This window comes from Python bivittatus, unplaced genomic scaffold (assembly GCF_059951505.1).
Source record: "Python bivittatus isolate LINGU-HERP-01145 unplaced genomic scaffold, Pbiv_v1 ctg000020_np1212, whole genome shotgun sequence".
Taxonomy (NCBI): domain Eukaryota; kingdom Metazoa; phylum Chordata; class Lepidosauria; order Squamata; family Pythonidae; genus Python; species Python bivittatus.
Genome location: NW_028277030.1, coordinates 123053688 through 123077714, shown reverse-complemented (window position 1 = coordinate 123077714; position 24027 = coordinate 123053688). Strand labels below are relative to the sequence as shown.

Sequence of the window (24027 nt, the reverse complement as noted above, 5' to 3'; positions counted from 1 at the left end):
TCTCTATACACATCTCTTCAAATCCCTCTCTTTGGCCTCTGCTGGAATTTAAATTGGGAGATGGTGCTGTATGTTAGCATTTGCTTGAGTGACAGCTCTAATGCCCAGTTCTCTCACTTGATTCCTGAATCAACCTATTTTCTGAGTTTACAATAATATATGACTAGTTTCACAAAACAGTCCGAGCTACAAAAATACCAACCAAGTTACAACTAACAATACAGTTATTAGATCTTTAGCTGAACTGATGATGTTTACAGTATGAATATTTTTTCCTGCTAAGGAAAGGTGGCCCTCGTTTAAAAAGGTTGCCTAATAGTGATCCAGAACGACAAATTATCTTATTCTACATAGTGACCAGAAACATGGACTTATTCTATATTTCATGTGTTCAGTGAAGAAAAAAAGGACTCTATGTTAAACACGGACTGCTTGGTTTATGCATACCTAGCCATTAAGACTGATACTGTGCCCTTACACATTTGTTTGGGAGCTGGTCCCACTACAGTAATTTCAATGAGCCTTCTGCATGAAGTTATACTGCATATAATTGTCCAAGGCAAAGTTATGTGCACATTTAGTTAGTATGGTTGTGCACACTCTGAAACTGATTAGGAAGACATGATTCAAATTTTGCATTAGTATGAAACCATGTAGCTGCCTTAAAGGGTCACTTGGTCAATGGCTTAAAGCAGCAGCATGGGGGGTGTGACTGGACAGAAGCATGCACAGCCCTATTATTCATTTGGCCTCATTTCCATCTAAACGTACACAACTGCAGCTTAATTGATCTTTGAACCCCTCACAATAGAACTGCATTTTATAAGCAGGTGACAGAAGAAATCTATGGATTTTATTCCCTTGCTCTAACCTAGTCATCACAAGGCCACAAAAGGCCATTCTTCCTGAATATGTCATTCTCTCAAGCAAGATATAGCCTGTACCCACCTTCATCCACCTTTGACCCAAGAAACAAATTAATATATACAATATCTACATTGAACAGTAAAGCAACCTACTGAATAAGTTAAAGCAGGGCTGTTGATAGCCGCTCCCTTAAAAAAAAAAAAGACTAGTTGATTTTTGCTGCAGATAGCCTTCAGTTTGCTCTCATCTGTTTGTTAGTTGTTTCACCTCAACAAAACTACCAGCTTACTTACCAATCTCTGCTTTAACACCCAAGCTGTGGATGGAATATTGGTCTTATAATTTTTACAATCATTTTGGAAGCACAGCAATTCCCCAAGAAAAAAGTAGACAGAGGCTGTGTTTTGTGCAGGAGCATAAACTTAGCACCTAATGCCTGAATGCGGGAAAAGGTACAGTAGATTCAGGTGTTGCAGACAAGCACTATGTTTGCCCTAACACTTTCTATACCAGCTTACCTTTGCCTTCTTCCCTGGGCAGATGCGCATATTTCCTAAAGAGGAGGCTGTAATCTACCACCACTTTTGTCTAGCGCTCAGAGGCAGTGTTGCTCTGCTTTGTAGAATGCTAGTTTCCTATTTATTTTATTTAATGAATCAGGTGAGTCAGAACCACTCATAAAGGAGCACATGTGACCCTCTAGATATTGTTAAACTGTAACAGTCCATTTCATTACGATTACAAATATGATGAAAATCTACTGATCTCTTTTTTTGCAGCTGTGCTTCTTTGAGCACAACTTTCTTTTCAAACCACCTTCAACAAATACAAACATGTAGTCAAATAGTTTGCACAGACTTGCCTATGCTGTAGACTTCTTCTGTTCCATTTTGAGCAGGGGATGTCTAAGTGGGTTCTCAGTAGGGAGAAATAATATACTTCCCTCTGGTAGCTGTTTTGGAGGGCATACGGTACAAAATCAACAGGGCACAAATCAGCTGTTTTGCCAAAACAATTGTTGTGGAATATTGGACTGGATTGAGTAAGCAAGTTAAAAAATAGTATCAACCCCTTTCCCTAAAATCACTTCTAACTATTAGTAGTTTCATTTTATAACAAAATTGTTAAAAGTGAAGAAAACAGAAAACGTGTTATTCAGACTTGAGACTTTATTATTTTTTCAATAGTTTCCAGGCCAGGTTTAGCAATAAGGACATCATGCTAATATAAATGAAAATAATTCTGAAAAGACAATATTTAAAAATAAGTTTCCTTCCATTCTGCAAAAAGGGTATTAATTTTTTCTCATGAAATTCCTTTTTAAAAATTATATATTACATTACTAAAAATCAGTATGTGTAATTTGGAAAGAATTTATACATGTAATTTTGCCTTAGTATTGTTGCAACACATACAATTTATAATTACTAATAGTAACCATGAATTTTACAACTAATATCCTAAAATAATAATCCTTTTTGCCACTTAAACTGAAATGAAAAATAACCACTGTAAATGGAATGGTACATTTTACTGTGATATGGAAAAATGTTTTAAAGTCTAGATCTATATACAATTGATCTGCACACACTACCTGCAAGGCAGTCAAACCCTGTAGATAACAGTTACACGGGTTAATATGCACTACATTATACACTGGTATACCTACTTTTTGAGGCAAAAAGGAAACATTTGGCATTTAAACACATTCATGTATTATAAAACAAATGAACCAGTTAAACTGAGACAAGGAAACTGGGCAAATATTTTAGAGCCTATGAACCACATATCATCTCATGTTTGTAAATAAAGGCAAAAGGAGTCCTTAACATGCCGTCTTTTGTCTACAGATGGGAAGAAGTAGAGAAGCAAAGCTTCAAGGTATATGGGTTAGAGCCATCTGTAAAATGCAAATGGAAACTCAAGAGTTAGAAATAATACTGTAAGTTTTATTCTTTAAAGCAGCCTGATAGATTAAGAAATTATATTTTTAAACTAGTCTGATACAAACTGAAATCTATTAGATGTGACACTGATTTTTATAAAACATGAAAGCTTCCACTCTGCTTCATAGATGGAAAATAGCAAACTACTTTGAGCTAATTTTCTATAAACCCATTTTTATAGAAATATGGCATTTTATTTTACTTTATAGAAAACAATTTACCTGCATTTTCTCACAACTACATTTCTGTCACAGAAATACAACATTCAAACTGTATTATCCTCTTGCTAGGAAAATACAGTATTTTGGTTTGCAAATAAAATCACCAATGCTGCTAGGACTGCTGCATGGAGTGGATCAGTTTACTTTTAGTTACTAAGTCTTCCAAACATGTCACAGATCTAAACTGTGGGTCACAATTCATTAGGAGGCTGTGAGCAAATCAGAGGGGAGTGACATTTGTGGGAGAGCTTGTGCACCCAAAGATGGATCACTGCCTGGACAAGCTGGCTTGCCCAAGAACAACTGAGAGCAAGTCCAGGATGCAGTCTGATAATTTACATAGACAAAGCGGATCATTGACAGTATTTGCTCCTGCTCTGCCTGGACAACCAATAGTTGTTTTTTTCAAGAAAACTGGATTGTTTCTTTATTTCTAATTAAAAGGTTGTATTTTATAAATTGCAAGGTTCTATTACTATTTTGTTTGATATATACATTAAAATGGAATTAGTAAAAATAAGTGGTGTATAGACAGCCCTCTACTTATGAACTTTTGAGTTACGAACTTTTGCCGATATGAACAAACTGTTCAGAACTCCAATTCCAAAAGAGGAGGAAGGAGGCAGGGCAGCGGTGTGGGCAGAGGAGCCTTGTCTTCTGCTGCCAATGCAAGGAGCAATAGCCCACAGATTGCGGAGAACACAGTGGGATGAATGGGACAAGCTGGTGGGGCACAGCATGCTCTGTTGCCGGGCGAGGCAGGAGAGGTGGCAGTGGCTCCCAGGGTGAAGGTGGCAACTGTGTGGGAAGTGCTGTTCAGGGTGGCAGCAGAACTGGAGGAAGCAGAGGGAGAAGGGCTTCCTGGAGGCACAGCGTGTGCTCTGCAGCACACACTGGAAACTGATGGCCTCCAGGAAGCCCTCATCCCTCTGCTTCCTCCAGTACTGCTGCCACCCTGAACAACACCTCCCACACAACCGCCACCTTCGCCCTGGGAGCCACCACTGCCTCTCTTGCCTCACCTGGCAACGGAGCACGGCGTACCCCACTGGCTCATCCCACTGCACTTTCCACAGTCTGTGGGTTATCACTCCTCTGATCCACACTGCTGCCCTGCCTCCTCTTTTTTTTACTTTTTACTTGGTTGGACTTACGAACAAAACAGACTTACAACAGCCTCTTGGAACATAACCTGTTCATAAACAGAGGACTGTCTGTATCTACTTTTTGCTCAACCCTAATCCAATTGAATTTTTTTCCAGGGGTGGGGGACACACAAAATTAATTTTCCATCTATGCCACAAAGCTTGAGAATTCTTGGACTATATCATAGAATTGGGAGATTATTCTTTCCCAATCAGCTAATCCTTTAGTACATAGGAGCAAAATTAGTTGTTTGCCTCTGCTTTAGACTCAGATGTAACTGTGAGTATCTTTATCATAATTGCTAAAACAAATTTCTCTAGCTGCTAGATATTTAACATGCTTCCTTAACTGTTTTAAAAGATAGCTTTTAAGGTAATGATGAGGATTTGTAGGATTGTTTTCGAGGGTAAACACATAGTTGAAACAATATGTGTCTATAGAGAAAAACCTCTGACCACAACAGACAAACATACAACTATTTCAAACAAATAGATTAAAATGCAGTAGGTCCAATGCATTATGAATACTAATTTCTTCAAATTATACTTCCCAGCCCAATGTTACCTAATTAGTAAAAAACAACAGCATCCCCAACAAAACATGATATGAAGATTATTTCAGTACAATACTTACTAGGCACTCTTATCTGGTAGTGATTCAGTACTGTAAGAGCCTCCACTGCATCTGTCTTGCATTCCCATTCCAAGAGACCAGAAAGTGTTTTAGCTGAAGCTGCCAAAACAAGAATCAAAATGTTTTGCTTTGTTTTATTTTACCCTTCCAGAATCACTTGCCTAGATTTTCTTTAAATAATTTAAAAAATGCAAATAAAAGAAGTTGTGTTTTATCACATTAAAGGCATATTTAATCCAACAATAGCCAATAGAACTGCCCATGAGAACCCCATAAGCAGACACAATCATGGCTAATACCCACTGACAGCGTTCTCCTTCAAGTAATATTTACTTACGTTTTGGATCAAATACTTTATATTTGATAAAAGATAGGACTTCATGATCATCACATAACTGTAACAATAAGAAAATAAAAATATGGTTGCTAAGCAGCAAGACTCAATGCTAGAGCAGTTCACAGGTACATCATTATGAGGTACTTCCATAAATATCATGGTTGCCCTAGATTAAGACAGCACATATTCATGATTAGAGTGCAACAGAGCAGAAATTTAATAAATTAATAATAAATACAGGTAGTCCTTACCTAATAACCATTCATTCAGTGACTGAAGTTATGACAGCACTGAACAAATGGTACTTAAGCCTGGTCCCCAAAGTTACAGCCATTGCAGCACCCCCATGGTCATGTGATCAAAATTCAGGCACTTGGCAGTCTGCCTGCACTTATAACTGCAGGGGTGCTTCAACTCCCCCCACCTGCCTATCTCCTCTCCCCAATCTCTGCCCTTCCAACCGCCCTGCACAGTGGCACTCACCAGTGGTGGTGGCAAGGCTGAAATAGAGGCCAGAGGCCTTCAGCAGCCTCAGCTGGCTGCCGCTACCCCTGGACCTCTACTTCAGCCTCATCCGCCCCCACCACCCTGTGATCCTCAAGCCCTTCTGCCCCTATCTGACCTTTGCCGTCTTCTTTCTTCCACTGGTGACAAGGTGTGCCTGGCCTGGCCCTATGTGAGGCAGCTGCTGGCCACACGAGGCCTTCTTCCCAAGGCCGTGCACCTTCTCTAAATCACATGCTGCCTTCTTGCAATGCTTCTCATGATGCTTCTGAGGCCTTCTGAAAGTTTGTGAGAACCCACCCCTCCCCAAATTGCATGCTGCCTTCTTGCGGTGCTTCAGAAGGCTTCTGAAGCATTATGAGAAGGCAGCACATGATATGGAGAAGGGTGCATGTGGCCTAGGGAAGAAGGCCCAGCACAACCAGCAGCTGCCTTGTGCAGGGCCAGGCCAGGCATGCCTCGTCAGCAGCAGGAGGAAGACAATGAAGGTCACCTGGGGGTGGCAGGGCTTAGGGAGTGCAGAACAGCGGTGGTGGCTGTGGCTTTGCACTGTGGTACTGCAGTGGCTGGCTGCAGTGCAGGGCTTGAGGTGGTACTCTTCAGCAGCGGTGGTGGGGCTGGGGCTGAAGTAGAAGCCCAGGGTGGGGGCAACTGGCTGAGACTACTGAAGGGCCCAGGTGTTATGCCCAGCCCAAGAACAATGATGAAACGGTCCAGTCAAGTATAGTTCCTTTATTTGCTTACATCTCAAAGACAGAATCTTGCCAAACTAAATCTATACTATAGCAGCTAGTGGATATACCCTGGGAGATTCTAGGGAGTGGCTACCCTGAACCTCTTACTCTTCCCACACTCCCCCTGAAGACTGTGTTGTCTTTTGTCTCCTTTCCCCTACTGGAATGCACCCCCTCCTTCCTGATAGCCTTGATCTCCCACATCACTCTCCTCCTCATAGATACATTCCATCACATCAGACCTCTATACTTCAGCCCCAGCACCACCAGCACCAAGGAGTACTGCTGTGCAGGGAGGCCAAAAGAGCAGAGATGGGGGGAGATAGGCCAGTGGGGGGAGCTGAAGAGAAGACAGAGGAGGCGGTCCCTTACCTTACCAAGGCTCAGGGCTGGGAGGGACCAAGCTGGGAATGGCTCGGATTGGGGTTGGTCCTTGCCTAATGACCAGTGGGATTATTGTTAACAATGGCAATGGAGACTGCAAGGATTTCTGTTGCTAAGTGATGCAGTCACATGACATCATGCTTTACAATTGCATCGCTTAGCAATGGAAAGTCCAGTCCCAATTACCCAAGGACTTACCTGTAATGACTGAGCAAAATAAGGCAGAAAAAGTGCTTCATCATTACAGGAGATCAGGGTGGTAAGTCTGCCTTCAGCTACACTTTGTTCTAGAGCTATTTTACAATCATAGTGATTACACATAAATCAGTGGGCAAAAAGTTTATTTTGTCTTACTGTTTGTTTTTAAAAAACAATATATTCTACTTGAGACAAGTGAAAGATTGTAAAATTCTAACATGAGCTGAGCTTGACTATTTCTGTACTAATAATTTAAAGCATAATCCAGCAATCACTATGATGATGTATATAGGCTTTATAGCACCTTAGCAATGATTGGTATTCCTTGTTTATAAGTTAATAAAGAATGAGATTTTGTACCTGGATTACACTTTAAAGCCATGATCCGTTCATACCTTTACAAAAGTCTCTTCAGTCACACATAGGGGCACGTTATAATAATGCAACACACAAGAAGGTGGCTGGATGATGTTCTTGGATGCTTGGCCAGCACTGGTAAAACGATTGTTCTTGCTCATTGCAAAGTCTTTATAACTGCTCGTCCCATCTTCCAGCTCAAATATTTGACTAGGAACAACTGAATGCTGCTTGGATACACTGCAATTAAAGTGTAGACTTAAGAAAACTCCCCTTCATATTAAAAAATACTTAGAAAATTTTACTTCATTGGCCTATAAAGTTTAGTTAGAGTCTAATATAATTTAATTGCTAGATTAACCTAGCAATTATTGCAGTAAAATATTAATTTATCTAACTACTGGGGAGGTCAATGAAATAGGTATTTATAAATCAAAATTTGAACTGTGTGTTATTTTCCTCCAAAACATCAGCAGCCATTTTAGCAGGGGGGCCTTCAAAGGCAATTCAATCAACATACTGAATCAGTTGCCTTCAAATTGATGCAGAGTCAATGACATTTTGCAAATGCACAAAAAGGGGTTTTCTCCAAACTAAATTAATTTTTCTATTATCAGATAGTCTTAAAACATTTTATCTTACATTGGTACTGATATTAAAATAAAAATTGTGATGCACACCTACCAAACATTTAGTCGCTTCCCAAATAATTTGACATTATTGAGATGTGTGACTGCTCTTTCCACAGCATATTCATCACCCATTTCCACTAGTGCTGTGCCTGGAATAGTCTTCATAAATTTTACCTGTAATGTTTAAAATTAGAAATAATTCATTTAAAAAGATGGGACATTTTTCAGTTTTAGCTGGAAGATACATAACAATGGCTTGTCTTCAAAGGTGTTTACTATTCTTTTAAAAAGTCATACACAATCTTTTTCAGGCAAAGGGCTGCATTTGAACTTCTGGTGGTCTACTGAAGGTTATACCAAAAAACTGGGTGAGGTCAGTTAAAAAGAAGTTTCAACTTTAGTGATAATACAATTGCTTCCATTATACTGTAATAAAATTACAATTTAGCAAGCAGTATTCAGAGGCCACACTTCAGGCTTTGATGGGGTCGAAGGAAATGCATTTCTACTTTACGGACACATTGCCTAGACATTTAGTTTACCTTTTCAATATTTCCATACAAGCAGAACAAGTTGAAGACTCTTGAGCAATTCATCTTTTGCTGGTGCAAACCACTGACCATGACAACAGATCCTGAGGGGTTTCCTCCATGCATGTAAGATGAGGAGGCTTGGGGAAGTGGATAAGCAACAAGCTCTGGAGTATCCCGAGATGCCATTCGATACCGGTTTGGTAAGGGTAACAGAGGACCATGTGATCCTAAAGAAAAAATTACTCGCTAGTTAATATGTTCAGAATATTTAAGTGTACAATGGATCAATTAAATATATTAAAAAAATAACCACAGCAACACGTCTTGTCTTATTTAGTGATGTTTCACTAAATAATAAAACTCAGTTTTAAAAGTACAGTGGTACCTCGGGATACGAACGCCTCTACTAATGAACTTTTCGGGTTACTACCAGCTCCGGCCGCAAAAATTTACCTCGATGTGCGAACTCCACCTCGGGGTACAGTCATTTTTCTGCCCCAACACGTGGTCCGCGGCCATTTTTCCGCCCCTGACACGTGGTCCGCAGCCATTTTTCTGCCGCGCTGCGCCCGGCCGTTTTTCCACCGCGCCGCATGGTGCCCGGCTGTTTTCGCGCCGCGCAGCACCCGGCCGTTTTCGCGCCGCACCGCGCACGGCCGTTTTCCTGCTGCGCCGTGCCCGGCAGTTTTCGCACCGCACCTGGCTGTTTTCCCTCTGCGCTGCGCCCAGCCGTTTTCCCGCCCGACGCGTGGTCCACGGACGCCAGAACGGATTAACGGTAATTACATCGAACCTTATGGGAAAATTTGCTTCGGGGTGTGACCAAATTCGGAGGGCGGAACGGATTAACCAGATTTACATTGAACCCTATGGGGAAATTTCCTTCGGGTTACGACCAACTCGGGATACGCCCAGTCACGGAATGGATTAAGTTCGTATCCCAAGGTACCACTGTATAAAGTAAAACTTGCAGCTTTTATTTGGTTCTTAGAATCTTTTTAATACTCAACAGTACTAGTGAGCAATGATTCACTAAATAGTAAAACTCAGTTTTAAATAGTATAAAATAAAACTTGCAGCTTCAATGTGGTTCCTAAAACCTTTTTAATATGCAATACTACTATTGAGCAATCTTGTGAAGTTCAAGATATGTTTCTAAGCAGATTAGAATTGGCAGTATCACTTCTAATACAATGGCAGAACTAACCTTTCTTGTGAACTAAAGTAGAAGTTGATACCAATTACTAATACATTTTAGTTTTCAAGGCTCTGTTACAAAGGACTTATCGATCTACCAAAACAGAACTCTACTAGGAGAACATTTTTATTATTTATTTAAAGTAATGCATTTTCTCCAATTCAAATGCTCACAAGGAGCAATACATCTTGAAAAAATTCTTGAACCACAAGATTCAGACAGGTAATCAGTCTATTTTAACTATCTACTTTAACTTTCCTAATAGTGTTCCATTGTGATAAAATGTGCAACTACAAGAATTGTGGTGGCTTTTAGAAAAATGGAAGTTAAAAAACAAAGACCATCAACCCTAAAAACCCTGGTAACTGGCTATAATTTATGGATAAAAACATAAGCCAGGGAGATGTAACAAGCTGAAATCCAGCATAATGAACAGTTGCTTTGACCTAAAAACTAGGATTACCCCTTCTGTGTAGCAGCAAGAACAATTTGTTTCATGTAGAGGATACAGTTAATGGCAGAAATGGGTATGTTTTCAGTATAAATCCCCAGAGGTTTATTGATAATTTTTATGGAATTACCTTGAAAGGAACTTACCATAGCCATCATGTCTAAATGATGAGGGATGTTCTCCTAAAATAGCTTGCCTCTGACGGCCTTTCCCTCTGTCTAAAGAATAAGACAGCATTAGTTTTTTTAAACACAACTCCCTCAAAGTTATTGGAATTTTATCAATTAAAACAATATATTTTCTGATTAAGAACTTAACAGCAACTCTGCTAGATCTGATCACAGGTCCACCAGTCAATTATTATATTTTCCAACAGCGTGGTTAACCAGATATCTTTAAGGTCCTACTCTTGGGTATTTTGGTCAGATAAGTCATTTAAACTGACTTGCTCTAATACAAAAATACAGTTGTAGGGCACCAGAATTATTGTTGGTATTAAAACTGCATTTGCAAACATTTGACATTTTAAACCTAAGAAAACTGGACAGGTGTCTTAACAGTACAATTACTCTCATAAAAATCAAGCTGTAAATGCAGTACTTTCGAAGGACAGTACCTGAATCACACTATTAGCTTCAACAGCAACATAGTTTCAAAGTGGGCTTCTTTCAAGAAGTTTCAGCATAATCCAACAACAACCTGTATTACATGGTTTCATAATCAGTTAACAGAGAGTACCATATTTTTGACATACATCAACAGCTATTAATGGGAAAGTGCTGAGAAGACTATACATTGCTACACTATTATTATACAATCTATGTTATAATGTCAATAAAAATTGAACTTTTAACAATGAAACGTTTTCAGCAAATTTCATTTTATACAAGAATATAAAGTTAACCAAGGGGTCAACGCTACTGGATGAAAGCAGCAACCAGTAAACATACTGCAAGTGCTCTGGTAAATGGCATTTATCATTAATGTTCACCAATTGTTTTATTACATAATTTGAAGTGCCAATATCTTAATTGATTGCTAAGCTGTGAGAATCAAGAAATATCCAGCAAAGATAGTATTTCAATGGGAAAAATAAACATGTGCTTACACCAAGCCCACTAAAGAACTCAGAGATCGAAAAGAACTCAGCTTTAATAATAACAAAAATTTAAAAGTTTGTTTTCAAAGTCCACAATTTTGTTAGGGCAACCTGCTGAAAATGAAAGCATTAGATAAAGAATTTAAGTGGGGTTTTCAGAACAGAAGTGAGGAAAAGTATTTCTGAATGTCGACTACAAATCTTTTACATAGATATTACTTTCACTTATTTTAGCAAAAGGTGAATAACTATGAAACAAGGAAAAATACCTCATAATAATATCCAGATTAATTTTAGACTGATATTGAGATATTGATATGAGAGAGCCAGTTTGGTACAGTAGTTAAAGCATCAGGCTAGAAACTGGGAGACCATGAGTTCTAGTCTCACCTTAGACACAAAGCCAGTTGGGTGACCCCATTGGGTCAGTCACTCTCTCTCAGCCCTAGGAAGCAGGCAATGGCAAACCACTTCCGAAAAACCTTGTCAAGAAAACTGTAGGGACTAGTCCAGGCAGTCACCAGGAGTCAACACTGACTTGAAGGCAAAAAAAAAAAAAGTTCATGATCATTGTTAAGAAATCTAGTTGTTAAGAACCAAAACACTTGAATGTTTCATATAATACCATTAATTATTCTCATAGATATCATATAGTGCAAACAGAAACAGACTCAGAACTAAAAAAAAAAAAAAGGTACATCAAGTCATAAGACCTGATTTGAAAAAGAGTGGGCTGAACTGACTACGGGATATATTGGTAAACAGCTTTAAAAAATTATAAATGTTATCATTGTACAGCTAAACAGAGAATGGCAATTATTTTCTCACTTATTATATATTTTGAATTGTTTGGCTTAGATGTAACTGCATCCACCACCAATGTTTTCTTCTTGTATATTTAATTTTTTAAAATGATCATCCCTCAGAGATGCTGCAATGGATTCTGTACTGAACAGGAGTTAGACTGATGACTTCTAAGATCCCTTCCAATTCTATGACTCTATGTTTTTGACAAAACATAGCAATAAAAATTACATCATCCTATTAATAAACATACACAAGATTTTATGTTCATGCTGCAGCTGTAGGAAAATCATTTGGAGAATTAAAAATAATTTCTGACCAACAACTGAAGAAATATGAAAAAATACTTGGTTGAAAGAAAAATGAAGACGTTACTGCTCCTGGTAGGCATGTAGACATTAACTAGAGACCATATAGAGGAAAATGCCATCCACAGGTACATTATCATATATTTATCTGGTGCTTATTTCAATGTGAATACTCACTGTAAAGTATGCATAGGTACAACTGCTCTATTCTCTATTTCCATATTTTATACTATATTGAAATGTTAACAATTAACATGCTAAAGTAATTTACAGAACAGTTAAAGGGTTTATGTACAATACAACTGACAGATTTCAGCTAGCACATTTATATTAGATTCCTGAGTCTAATGCTGTCAAACAATACCCTTGCTGAAAAAAGGAAAACCAAGCTTGAATTGTCAGTTCCAATATACAAAATTATTTCCTTATCTTAATGTAAAAAATAAAGTCTCCAAGTTGAACTGGACACCAACTTCTGGTGACTTCATGAACATGCACGTGTAGCTTTCTTGGTAACAACATGAAAATGGCTTCTTGTCACATTTCTGGGATTTTTTTCAAATTCGCAGCCTAGTCGAGACTGAGAGGTCTCCCATCACAGTGCAAACCCAGCCAAGCTGCTTAGTTTCAAAGCCTAGACAAGGTTAGCCAGGTATCGCCAGAGAATTATAAGGCTAAAAAAAATCTGGATATTTCTGAAAAAAGGCCAAGATACCAATGTAACAAAACATACCATAATAAATACAGCCAAAAGCATTGGTTGGGAAGAGGAGAGGTACAGAAAGTAACCTGTTGATGAAATACTTTTGTCAGGCCTCTCCTGAGAGAATATGAAGAAGCTCAATGAGTACTGCTTCCTCAGTGATTTTCCAAACTGATGAAGTTGCCCACTCCTTGTCAACTGGTATGTTGCTCACAACATTATGTTCTCTAATGCTTCATTAAAATTGCTACAGCAATGTTATTATGCTACAGCAGCTTTTATTATACTGTTAATCAACAGAATCAAAAGCTGTAACAGCCAGTCTACAGAAAACATGGTGCAGGTTTCTTTTCCATTACTACTTGAAAGTAATGCTACACAGTAGTAAAAACAGCTCTTATGTCTGTCTGGGAATAGGAATCACCTCAACTAGAGTTCAAGAAAAAGCAATTCTGTGGGTGTATTTAAACAACAATAAACATTGTCAAACACCTGTGTTGTTTTCCTTCAAGGAAAGATTTCTCATTTCTCACAGTTTCATTTACCAGGACAGGACACAGTTCCTAAACAGAATCTGAACTGAATGTATGAACTTCATATCTTAAATAGTTATGTTATCAGGCAGTTTGAAACAAAGTTTAAGTTTTATCATAAGCGTTGTGGTTGAATAATCTGCTAACCAATAGCATAGCCCCCTTATTAACTTTTTACAAATACTTAATTCTTCATTCCAAAACCTACATATTAATAGTACATTGCACAATCAAAGCACTATCTATAAATCCAACCTTTGGATAATAATTAAAAGCCAAGTCAAGGCCTAATATTAATAGTACATTTTCACAGTCAAAGCAATACCTATAAAATCCAACCCTGTGGTAATTAAAAAGTCAAATCTTGTTTCATGTCCAAAATTTGCTAAATACTCTACCTTGATAAGTTTCCCCAACTTCATGTTATTAATGCCTAGATTTTCAAAAAGCATATACAGCAAATTATACACGTCATTAGAAATTACAGAGAATTACAGAAGTCGGACTACATAAGATTTTTTTTTACACTTTCATGGAGTTTTTTTTACTGATGCAAACAATGTCCCCACTAACCTTTGCAGTTAAAAAAAGAATGAAATATACTTTGTGTAAAATAGTGAAACCTGAGGAACTTGCCTGACAGATTGCTGCGAAATTTCAATTAATCTTTAAGTAGGTATGATCCTTTAGACAACATTTACACTGGAAAACCTAACTTAATTTTGTCTTACATACAACCAAAAAAATTACCACAATGTACAGGAGAGAAACAAGACTTTGAATCTTCCATATTATGTTGTTTTGTTCTAGGGATATAAGACTGGAACCATATGCAAGCTGATTATAATGGGTACAGTCTACCATGGTATTCATGCCATGAAATCAGAAGTATTGTAAGTATCCTTCTTGACATGCTTGTGGTGATGATGCATGCAGTATGCAGTCAAGGTGAATTGCAAGTCTGAGATTTTTCAGAGGGCCATTTGATGATGACGATGTGGTGCATGATGAAGTGTAGAGTCAGCCTGCTGGAGTCCTCTATCCTTCTTAATGCTTTGTCCACCATATGGGAAAATTCCTTTCCATGGAGAAGCAGTGTGCAAGTTTGTAGTTTGTAAGGAAAAGTCTGCATCAGTGTCCTCTCCTCCAAAGAGTGAGAGCTGCTTGGAGAAATGCAAATCCTTGTACTGCAAACATGCTTGCATGTATGGGTTCCTTGTTGAACTAAATAATTCAGTATACCACCAGGGGGCACTAATGTTGAAAGGTATTCTTTTCCACGATTACAAAGCTTTAACAAAAGTTCCACCAGCAATATTTGGCTTGAAATGACTACTGAATTAAAGAACTATCTGCATGTATATATGTATTTGGTAGATACAATTACACAAACACTTACCTCGTCTGCCCAGATATGGCTTAGTATAATCCCAACTATCATTGTCATTTCGAATAACATTAAGTCGAGTTGGCTGTTAAGATACAAGCAAAACAGTGAATTTTAATTATTGCTTTTTCTCCTAGAAGAATAGAGAGGCTTAAGATGGTATGAACTTTACCCTTGCATATTCAATTTTTAATGTACAGCATCCTGCATATATATCCGCTCCATTGAGTGCAGCTTTTGCCTTCTGAGCACAAAGAACTGATTCAAACTTAAGGCATGTTAAGGATTTTTAGTTAATCTTTTAAAAGCAATAATAAAGCAGTTACAAGACAAGATACTTTAGACAGGAACCCTGTAACTGTGCTAGAAATCACTCAGTGTCCATTTAACTGAGGTACTGACAACTGTATAATAGGTCTAGACTTACTGGTAGATCTCTGGGTGATCTACAGAAGGTTCCCAGGGTTAAATAGTCTCAATTGTTATCAATACCAAGAACAACTCTCAGCCTACATTATACTGCTAAAGGAGAAAGTTTGGGCTTGTTCTCTTATGTCTCTGTGGAGTAAGAGCTCCATTCAGTGCTTCACAATTCAGAATTCATAACTTTGTCTTTTGCACTTAGCTTTGATTAGCAGATTTTAAGATTCTAGAAAAAAATCTAATCAAGTCCCATATTTCTAAAGTCCTGTCATCCCTATTTTATACATAAGGAAACATCTATTTCTAATTTATTCATGAACAATTCTGATATACTTGGAGACAAATTTGTGAAAAGTCATTGTCACTCATCTGAGTCTAATTTTATGCATTATACTTTCATAAGCTAAAAGAATATCTCTACTTATTCAGCCCTACAAAGGTCCAGTTTGCATCCATCTTGATCTCATTGTCGGTAGGTGTCAAAATAAAACTGTTCTATAGGGCATTCAAGGAGTAACTTATGGCTGTTATTTACATTGGGCTGGCACTGTGGTTATTATATTATTGCTTTATTGGTTGCTGTTTTATTTTGTTTAATCTTTGGGTTTTAAATTTTGGTTTCACTTGTTAAGTAGTTCTAATTCAGTAGTATACTAATATAAATATAAATACAGAATAAACAAACAAATAAGTAATCTTTCTGGTAAGTTCCTGTGCCACAGGGTAACAATACAGTAATAAAATTGGGTAATGCAAACAAACCACCAAGCTCAGAGAGCACCAAGGACTCCACAATTCAACTGTGAGCTACATATATTCTCTTCTATTGGAAGAGTAATAAAAGGATATTCAACCATGGCTTGTATTCCATTTCTCTTGAATATGACAATACGTTGTACTTTCCCGACAGGATTGCATACTGTATACAATACATCCTACAAAACAAAACAACTGTTCAAGTTTTAGCTGACAACATTATTCAAAATGTTAACAAATGAAATTTTAAAATATATACAACTGTTAAAAAGCCATTCTGACAAAAAATTAATACCAAAATACTGTAATGCAATTCAGAAAATAAAGTTTAAATTCAGTTTCTCTGTACATATTTCAAACTTTCACATACTATACTGATATGTTTGCAAAAGTTAGTATGCCCAATATTTGTACTATTTAAAGAGTGGAACACAACAAAATGTAAAGCAAGTAATTATTTCCCAAGCCCAATTATGCTGAAAAATGTTGAATTAATCTATTACAACTCTATCAGTATACATCTGGGCATGGATGATGGGATCAAAGAGATTACCGGACTGTCCTTAGAAAAAGTATAAGATCTAAATGGCAATAGGCTGAAATAATGTGTATTTGTACATATTGTCATGAGGAATAAAACTCAAATCAAACTAAACAGAACTCTGCTGCCAAAAACAGACTGTCTTGGTTCTCCTGGAAATTTCTCCACAACTGCCCCCACTTTACATAATGCAGATGTGTCCTTCAACTTACACAAGAAATCTATAGATCATAGTTATGTATTTTAAATAATATTAAAATAGATTTACATAATCAATATAGTGGTTTTTCATGCACATTCTTCCTATACAGAAATGCAATTATTTATTGATTTATGGAACTTATATACTGTTTCAATCATAACAGACAATGAGTCCAGTAATGAGAAGTAAGATAAAACAAAATGAAAAACAGTATTCCATATTAAGCCTGTATTAAATATTTACTTTTAAATCATTTAAGTATGATTTTGGTAGAGAAAAATAATTTGTTTAATTATAGAAAGTTAAAACCATTTGAGATTCATTAAGGCCACTAAAATTAAAGGACAAAATCTCAAAAATAACAACAAAACAGGAAATGAAATCTGAATACAGAAAAGCGTAAAATACTGAGAACTCTAATAAAAACATGTATTACAAGGTACTGTTAAACAGGAAACTATTTCATCACTAGCTCTTTTCCTATAAGTGATGAGTTGCTTAAGTGGCTTGCAAAAACTGTAACACAGAGAAAAAAAGGATTAATTGCTAATTTTACAATATAGCCAAATTATTTCCTATTACCAAAGTAATACTGCTGCTGCATAAATTTCTGTTGAATGAGATCAAACTTTCCCAGTTTCACAGAACAAATTATACTGAAAAGGGAACATTTGCATATATATGAGGATGCTTTCACATTCATTATAAACCAGAAGCAGTGGTCTGAGATCCTGCTAACGTTAAAAGTAGGCAGGGAGGAACATGCTTGCCACAGGCAAGCACAGTGTAGAAAAATATGATGCACCAAGGTAATTGAAGTTTACGCTATTAAAATAGACATACCACAGTAATTGGATATAGAGGATTCTGAATTGATAGCAGCAGAACTTTGTTCCCACCAGATGGGTCATCTGTGTTTCCTGGACGAGTTATTCTTTTGCTTGTAGAGTAATTGAAAAATGCTTGCTGCCCTGCTATGTATACTGGCTCATCTGCTGCAAATGTAACACACTTTTTGGCACTTTCAATATCCTCAAATTCTACCAAAGCTTGGCGTTTAAATGGCATCATCATCACATAACTGCAAGAAAAAAAGCAGCAAAATAATTAATTAGCTATCATAATTTAATTTTAAAGATTAAGCTAAAGCAAAACTTACATAACTTAATATAAAAATTCTTACTGCCAAATGCACAAAAAAGGCAATTTTAAGTCAATAACAACTAAGTCTTGAGTATAATGCAAACTATTACATTTAATTCAAACTATATCTTTCAAATAATTCTAACTATAAGCAGCCTATTAAAATCTTGATGAATGATAAAAATAATTGTACATTACTATTTCAAATTAGCTGCTATGAAACACAATTTTAAAAAAATCAACAGTATGTATAAAACAGATCTAAATTACTTCATACTGCTTGTCATGGAACACTTTTCACTAGTCAGACAATGTCTGGATATGTTGGGGGGCAAGGACCACCAGACATGAATCAGACTGGCTCAGTTTGAACACTCAAAATATGAAGAGTCATCCTGTATACCTTGTTCTTTATCCAGGTTAGAAAAATAATTCATTAGGCTGCAAGCTCCAAAGCCTTCCATTATATCCAAACATGCCCTGATTTTGTAGATTATTTAGAAGTCATTAATCATAGCTTCACCATTCAAATGAAATGAAAATGTATTGGCCTGGTTTGTACATAATGTTAAGCCATAATGTAGTGAAGTTTTTTTTAACAGCCTCAGATATGAACTAGATTGTTTCAACAAACCATTAAAAATTATCTTAGCCTTTTATGTGAATACAGCCACAGCAAAATTCAGTTTCCCTTCAAAGGTTTTTAAAAATAATTAAACCTACCATATGGTCCCAAATTTTTCAAGAGCTTCCACAAGGTCCGCCTCCACAACTGACTCACACAGACCACGGACATGGACAACAGGCGAAACGGAAACTTTGTGATGACTGCCTCCTGCATCCTAATAAAAGCAACTACTATAAGTTTATTTTTATTTTTTAAATGTTACCATAGCAGATCTAATATTATGAATGATGTGAAGTGACAAACTACTTTCATGTTTAACCTCACCTATTTATGATCTAAACATAAAACATTATATCTAAATTTACTTGCTGTTATAAAAGTAAATTTTTGGCTAGCTTGGAAGTTGGATACCTTAAGACTTGGCTTTTCTACGAGTACTGGGAATTCTAAATGTCCTTGTGAACATTAAAAAGAAAATAGTTGACAGGGAAGGAGGGAGGAGCATTGCTTGGGACTTTCATATTTTGAGGTACGGCATTATTTAATCTATACACTTTTTCTTATTCAAAGAGATAATCTGTAAAGACTTTATGTTTACAGTAGTGTCATCTTCACTAACTTAAATTATTGCTGCCCAGAGGTCTATCACAGAAAATAAAATGGGTGGGTTTATTTCATTGTAATAGAGCTTTTTCTACTTTTATGAAACAATGCATTTATAAAATTAATAATTAAGATGTTATTAGAAGTTTAATCAGACAAAGTACTCACTATATATAAAATTAAAAAATGAAATAAGTTAACAGATAACTATCTTTAGGATAGAAGTATTTATGGACCCAACTCTTAAGACAATAGTTTTCAGCACACTTTTCTTCCTTAAAATCTATGATGTGGGAGAAGCTATATTTGTTTAAAATATGTACAACGTTCCAAGCCAAGAAATAATGTTGAATCAGTTTGGGGTTTGTTCTCTCAAACCAGAAAATTTAGCTCAGATGATATACTAAAGAAACTATGGATGGAGCTATTTTATTAGCTGCATTTGCTCAACAAGAGGAACTAATAGGGATGATAATGCTTATTTGTAGATAAGCTATATTATACCATTTTATGGTTGAATTGAAATCATTTGAATTATCTGTAAATTACGCCTTTCATTTCTATCAACTGTTATACAGTAAAACAATTTCACACAGGTAAGAGATTAATTTATACCCACAGGTTTATGTTTTCAGACACTGCCCTGCTTATTACAAATGCTTGCCTAATTATACTGTACCTGCAGGATGGACAAGACAGCATGACTTTTGCTTATGCATAGAATTCTGCAGTTAACATATGCTTGTCATTTCCTTCAGTATAACAATACTGTACATGTTTGAAACTTACCTAGTGATTTATCCTATTCTGATATTGCTTGAGAATATACAAATACTCTGGGATTGTATGATTCAGGCTACTGTTTTGAAAACATGTATCCTAATAAAAGGCCCTTTCTGATAGTGAGGCATTTAAATGCATTCCCTATCCTGTCCTCAGCTTCTAAGAATCTCTCCTTAGGCTGGCTTATTCTTCCTGCTGATAAGTTTTCCATAAACAAGCTAGGGATAACATGCAAAACAGGGCTGCTGAAATTCTTTCCAGAATCTATACTAGCAGTGGCCATAAAAGCTGTATTTCCTTCTTTTTTAAAAATAGTAATTTTATTAAACATTACAATTAAAAAGATAAAACTAATACAAACTAAGAAAACTAAAATAATAAAAAGAAAAAATAGTGCAGAAAATAAAAAAGAAAAATAGAAAAAATAATATTGTAAAGAAAAAGAAAATTAATAAAGAAATGACTTCCCCCTTCATCACAACAAGTATAAACAATTTTACTAACTTATCACCTTTTCTTAAAATACAACAGATGATCTCTTCTCCCCATATCTCATCTCTTATCTATAAACAAATCCTTAAAACCATCTTTCAGTCCTGGTCAGCAAAAATCCATTAAGGGTTATCAGAGATAACAACGTATCTTTTTTAATCTTGATCAAATAAACCAACTTTATATTCCTTCCTTTTACTTTTTAACATTCTTAATCTTTAATCCCTTCAAATAATGTTCCAGAACTTGATTTTTTTTCTTTGTCCTTTCTCACAAAATCTTAAAACTTTAACAAGTCTCTTTTGTAAATCAAATATAGGAAAGTTATCCAGGTCATTTTCTTAGTTTGCTATTTGTATATCCTTTTAATTATTAAGACATCAGCTAGTTTCATTTGTACATCTAGTGTAGCATCTTTTTCCATATCCTTCTTATAGCCTATCATTTTTAAATCCACTTTCAGATCAGTCTAGTCTTGTCCAGTAAAACTTGTTCCTCTTCCATTATATCTTTTAAACAGTCCATCTATAATGGCAGACATTTTTAAAATTAACTTCTAGGTCCACTGTTCACAAATATCACTTAATATGTCCAATGTTAAAATATTTAGCTCCATTCTGTATTAGTTAAGTCAAATGTCAGTCGTCTTCTCCTTTAACTGTAATCTTTAGTTCCTTCTGGTTCCTTCGAGTGTCCAACCTTCAAAGTCCCATCCTATCTTTTTTTTTTTTTTAACAACAGAATCCCACAGGAAGGATTCTTATAATTAATTTCAAAATCTTGTTTCAAATCCATCTGGACCCTTAGTCCATTTCTAAGTTTCCAGTTCTAATCACCTTTTTGCTGCTTACTCTAAAAAAAGAATTTTTTAAAGTCCTTAAACTTGTATTTAAAACTTCTTTCGCTAAGGATTGAAGGAAACCCACCCGATGCTGTAAGGTTCTTAATATCTGAAAAGCAGTTAACAAGCAATTTTCAAAAGTGACTAGAAAAGGAAATATGTGAACCCAGTGGCTATAAAGGCACCGGCCGCAATTTGGGCAAAGATGGCATTTGCCCCTCTCTCAGAGCTATAAAGCTGCTGATGACTGCTGTCTTGTAGTCTCCTTGTGAGGAGCAACTGTCTGGAGCACATGTGGGCTCTTCTTGTCCAGAGAGGAATCCCAAAGAGCCAGTCCACTCACTGGCTCTTCATTCTGCCACGGTTGTCTTCAGTTTGCCATTTCTTCCCCAGAAGTTTCAAGCTGTATTTCCTTCTGAATGATAAAGTAACATATTCCATACACATTTCCCCTCTTTCCTTGTGTTGCATCTGTATGTGTGAGTATTGCTGGATCTGAAACTGTCCAGCTGCCTCTCCACAGAAATGCACTGGAAGGATTTTTTCCAGGTTCTTTTTCAGCAGCCCCAGAATGAATCTGGATCATTTTCAAGCTAGATCTTTCTCTTGCTGGCTTCCCTCCACACACCAAATTGGGTCCTGTTTTACTCTCTTTCTGATTAGTTAACTCTGCTGATGGACAGAATTTCAAGCCCCTTTCTGCTACGTTAAAAACTGTAAAAATTAAAGGTGATGAATCCTGTAGTTCTCTACATGATATGGTGACCATGTTGTGAGAACCCAAGCTAACTGTAGCTCAATCAGTAAAGCATGGGTAAATGAACCATACATCAGAATGATGCGTAGGACAAACCCCTGTGGGACCCAGGCTTAGGCAGAATCAATAGATTGCAAAATATTTTGAAGTTGAAATGCCTAATTTGGAATCTGAAACAGCCAGTCTGATCTTGGACAATTCTAACATGATTCCAATTACTTCAGGAGTTTACCAAGGTCAAATCAGCCCCAATCTGAGCTTGAAATGTCTGTTTCTGGGTTCAGAGCACTTCCAATACTGCATGGTCAGAACAGTATGGGTACAATGTATTTTGAATTTGATTTGTTATGCACAGCCACAGTTGCAGTTAATCTGAGTCATTGACTTGAATGGATCTACTGTAAGCAGTATAACTATAAGTATGATGTACAGACAAAACAGATATATTTTCTGTACAACACTGCAGGACTCCTTAGGAAAAGATGAAGAACACCAGAGTACCGTAATATGTTCTTGTCCTAACCTATCATTCTCCCATCTCCCGTACCACAACGGTACAGTATCCCACAATCCCAGTACAAAGCTTAGTTACCTCAGAGAGAAAATAGAAAATATGACTCTACTAATACAAAGGGGAAAAGGACTGCAACAGTCATCAGCTTCCAATTCACAACCCTCCTCGCTTTTTCAGGCGAATGAGGGAAGGAAAATAAACATGGTAGAATATGATATATTCTGTAGTCCAAGATTAGTTGACAGAACAAAGAAAAAACGTAACTTCCATCTCCTTCAAATTTGATTGAAAGCAATAATATTTCATCTATGTATAATGCAAGTTCCCAGTTTGAGGGAAGGGGCCAAAAGAGTGAAAAGGATTTAGATATGCTCAGCTTGTGAATCTACATAGCCCAAGGATAATTTGGAAAGAAAGCTACTCTGGTCTTCTCAAAAATCAAAATGAAATATACTTAAGACTTCCATCGACAATACACGCCTTATTGGGGGGGGGGGGACTAGGCTGTCTTTTCTTTAAAAAACAAAAGCCTAGTCGTTTTCAGATACGTTAAATCCCAGTCCAGGACATCCAGAGGCTCCTCAAGCACCACCACCCCCGCTCTCCCCCACCTTGGGGTGGAGAGACCCTGAGGCTGCATCGAAGCAAACCCGTCCTGGCCGGCTGCCCGTCCTCCTCGGCCCAGCCCGCGAGCGGCAGGAATATAAAGGACGGCGCGTCGCGCCCGCTCTCCTTACCCCCCCGGAGAAGCCCCCCGCGCGAGGGGCGGCCTTTTCCCGGCGGCTCTCCCCTTCCTCTGCCCCATACTCGATCTCCCCCTCTTCGGCGGCGGCGCTGGGTTTCAGCCGCTTGGCCTGGCTCTCGTACGCGCCGTCCTCCTCCTCCTCGTATTGCTCCCCAGAGGACGGGGAAGACATGGCGGCGGCGGCGGCGACTTTGGCGAAGGGGTGCGTGTGCAGGGCACACAGCTGGCGCGCGAAAGAAAAGAAAGGTGAAAAGGTCAGTTAAGGCCTGCCGGAGAGTGGCTCCCGCACGAGACCAGACCAAACCAGACCGCAGCGGTGCGCGTTCACACGCACAAATAGGAGCATCGCGGAGGGAGACCGGCAAAGGACCCACCTCAAGATAGGGCCGATTCTTAGATTGCACGTCGTGATTGGCTGGAGGGAAAGCTTCTCAGTAGCGCCTCAATATGCGAGTGGAGAACTGGAACGCTTGCCACGCCCAGAAGGTAAAGACCTCCCCTTTTTTTCTATGTAGGTTCGGTTCTGTTCTGCGTCTCCGACCCGGCTAAATCGGGATCCGTTTAAGGGAAACGCGGTCGGGCATGCTGTTGCCATCGCCCCCCCATTTTTTTTTTTTTTTTTGA

The 24027-nt window shown here is 37.5% G+C and overlaps 1 protein-coding gene across 1 annotated transcript; it reads right to left on the bottom strand.

Annotated features, from left to right (window-relative positions):
• Positions 1-2022: 2022 nt before the first annotated feature.
• HNRNPLL (heterogeneous nuclear ribonucleoprotein L like) lies at positions 2023-23747 on the bottom strand. Its single transcript, XM_088148867.1, has 13 exons — positions 23396-23747; positions 18764-18882; positions 17741-17978; positions 16249-16333; positions 15148-15245; positions 14988-15060; positions 10288-10359; positions 8502-8719; positions 8012-8133; positions 7366-7567; positions 5151-5208; positions 4814-4912; positions 2023-2767 (listed from the first exon to the last, which is right to left on the bottom strand). The coding sequence occupies exons 1-13, from the start codon at positions 23573-23575 to the stop codon at positions 2712-2714; spliced, it is 1620 nt and encodes a 539-aa protein (XP_088004993.1). The 5' UTR covers positions 23576-23747; the 3' UTR covers positions 2023-2711.
• Between the last annotated feature and the right edge of the window lie 280 nt (positions 23748-24027).

Excerpts from the sequence above, each read along its gene's own strand:
- HNRNPLL (XM_088148867.1), bottom strand. The coding sequence starts at position 23,575 with ATGTCTTCCCCGTCCTCTGGGGAGCAATACGAGGAGGAGGAGGACGGC. Across the intron at positions 15,246-16,248 it reads TGGAATACAAGCCATGGTTG|AGTTTGAATCAGTTCTTTGT; the intron begins AATATCCTTTTA and ends TAACATGCCTTA. Across the intron at positions 10,360-14,987 it reads GCCATATCTGGGCAGACGAG|ACAGAGGGAAAGGCCGTCAG; the intron begins GTAAGTGTTTGT and ends CTTATTCTTTAG.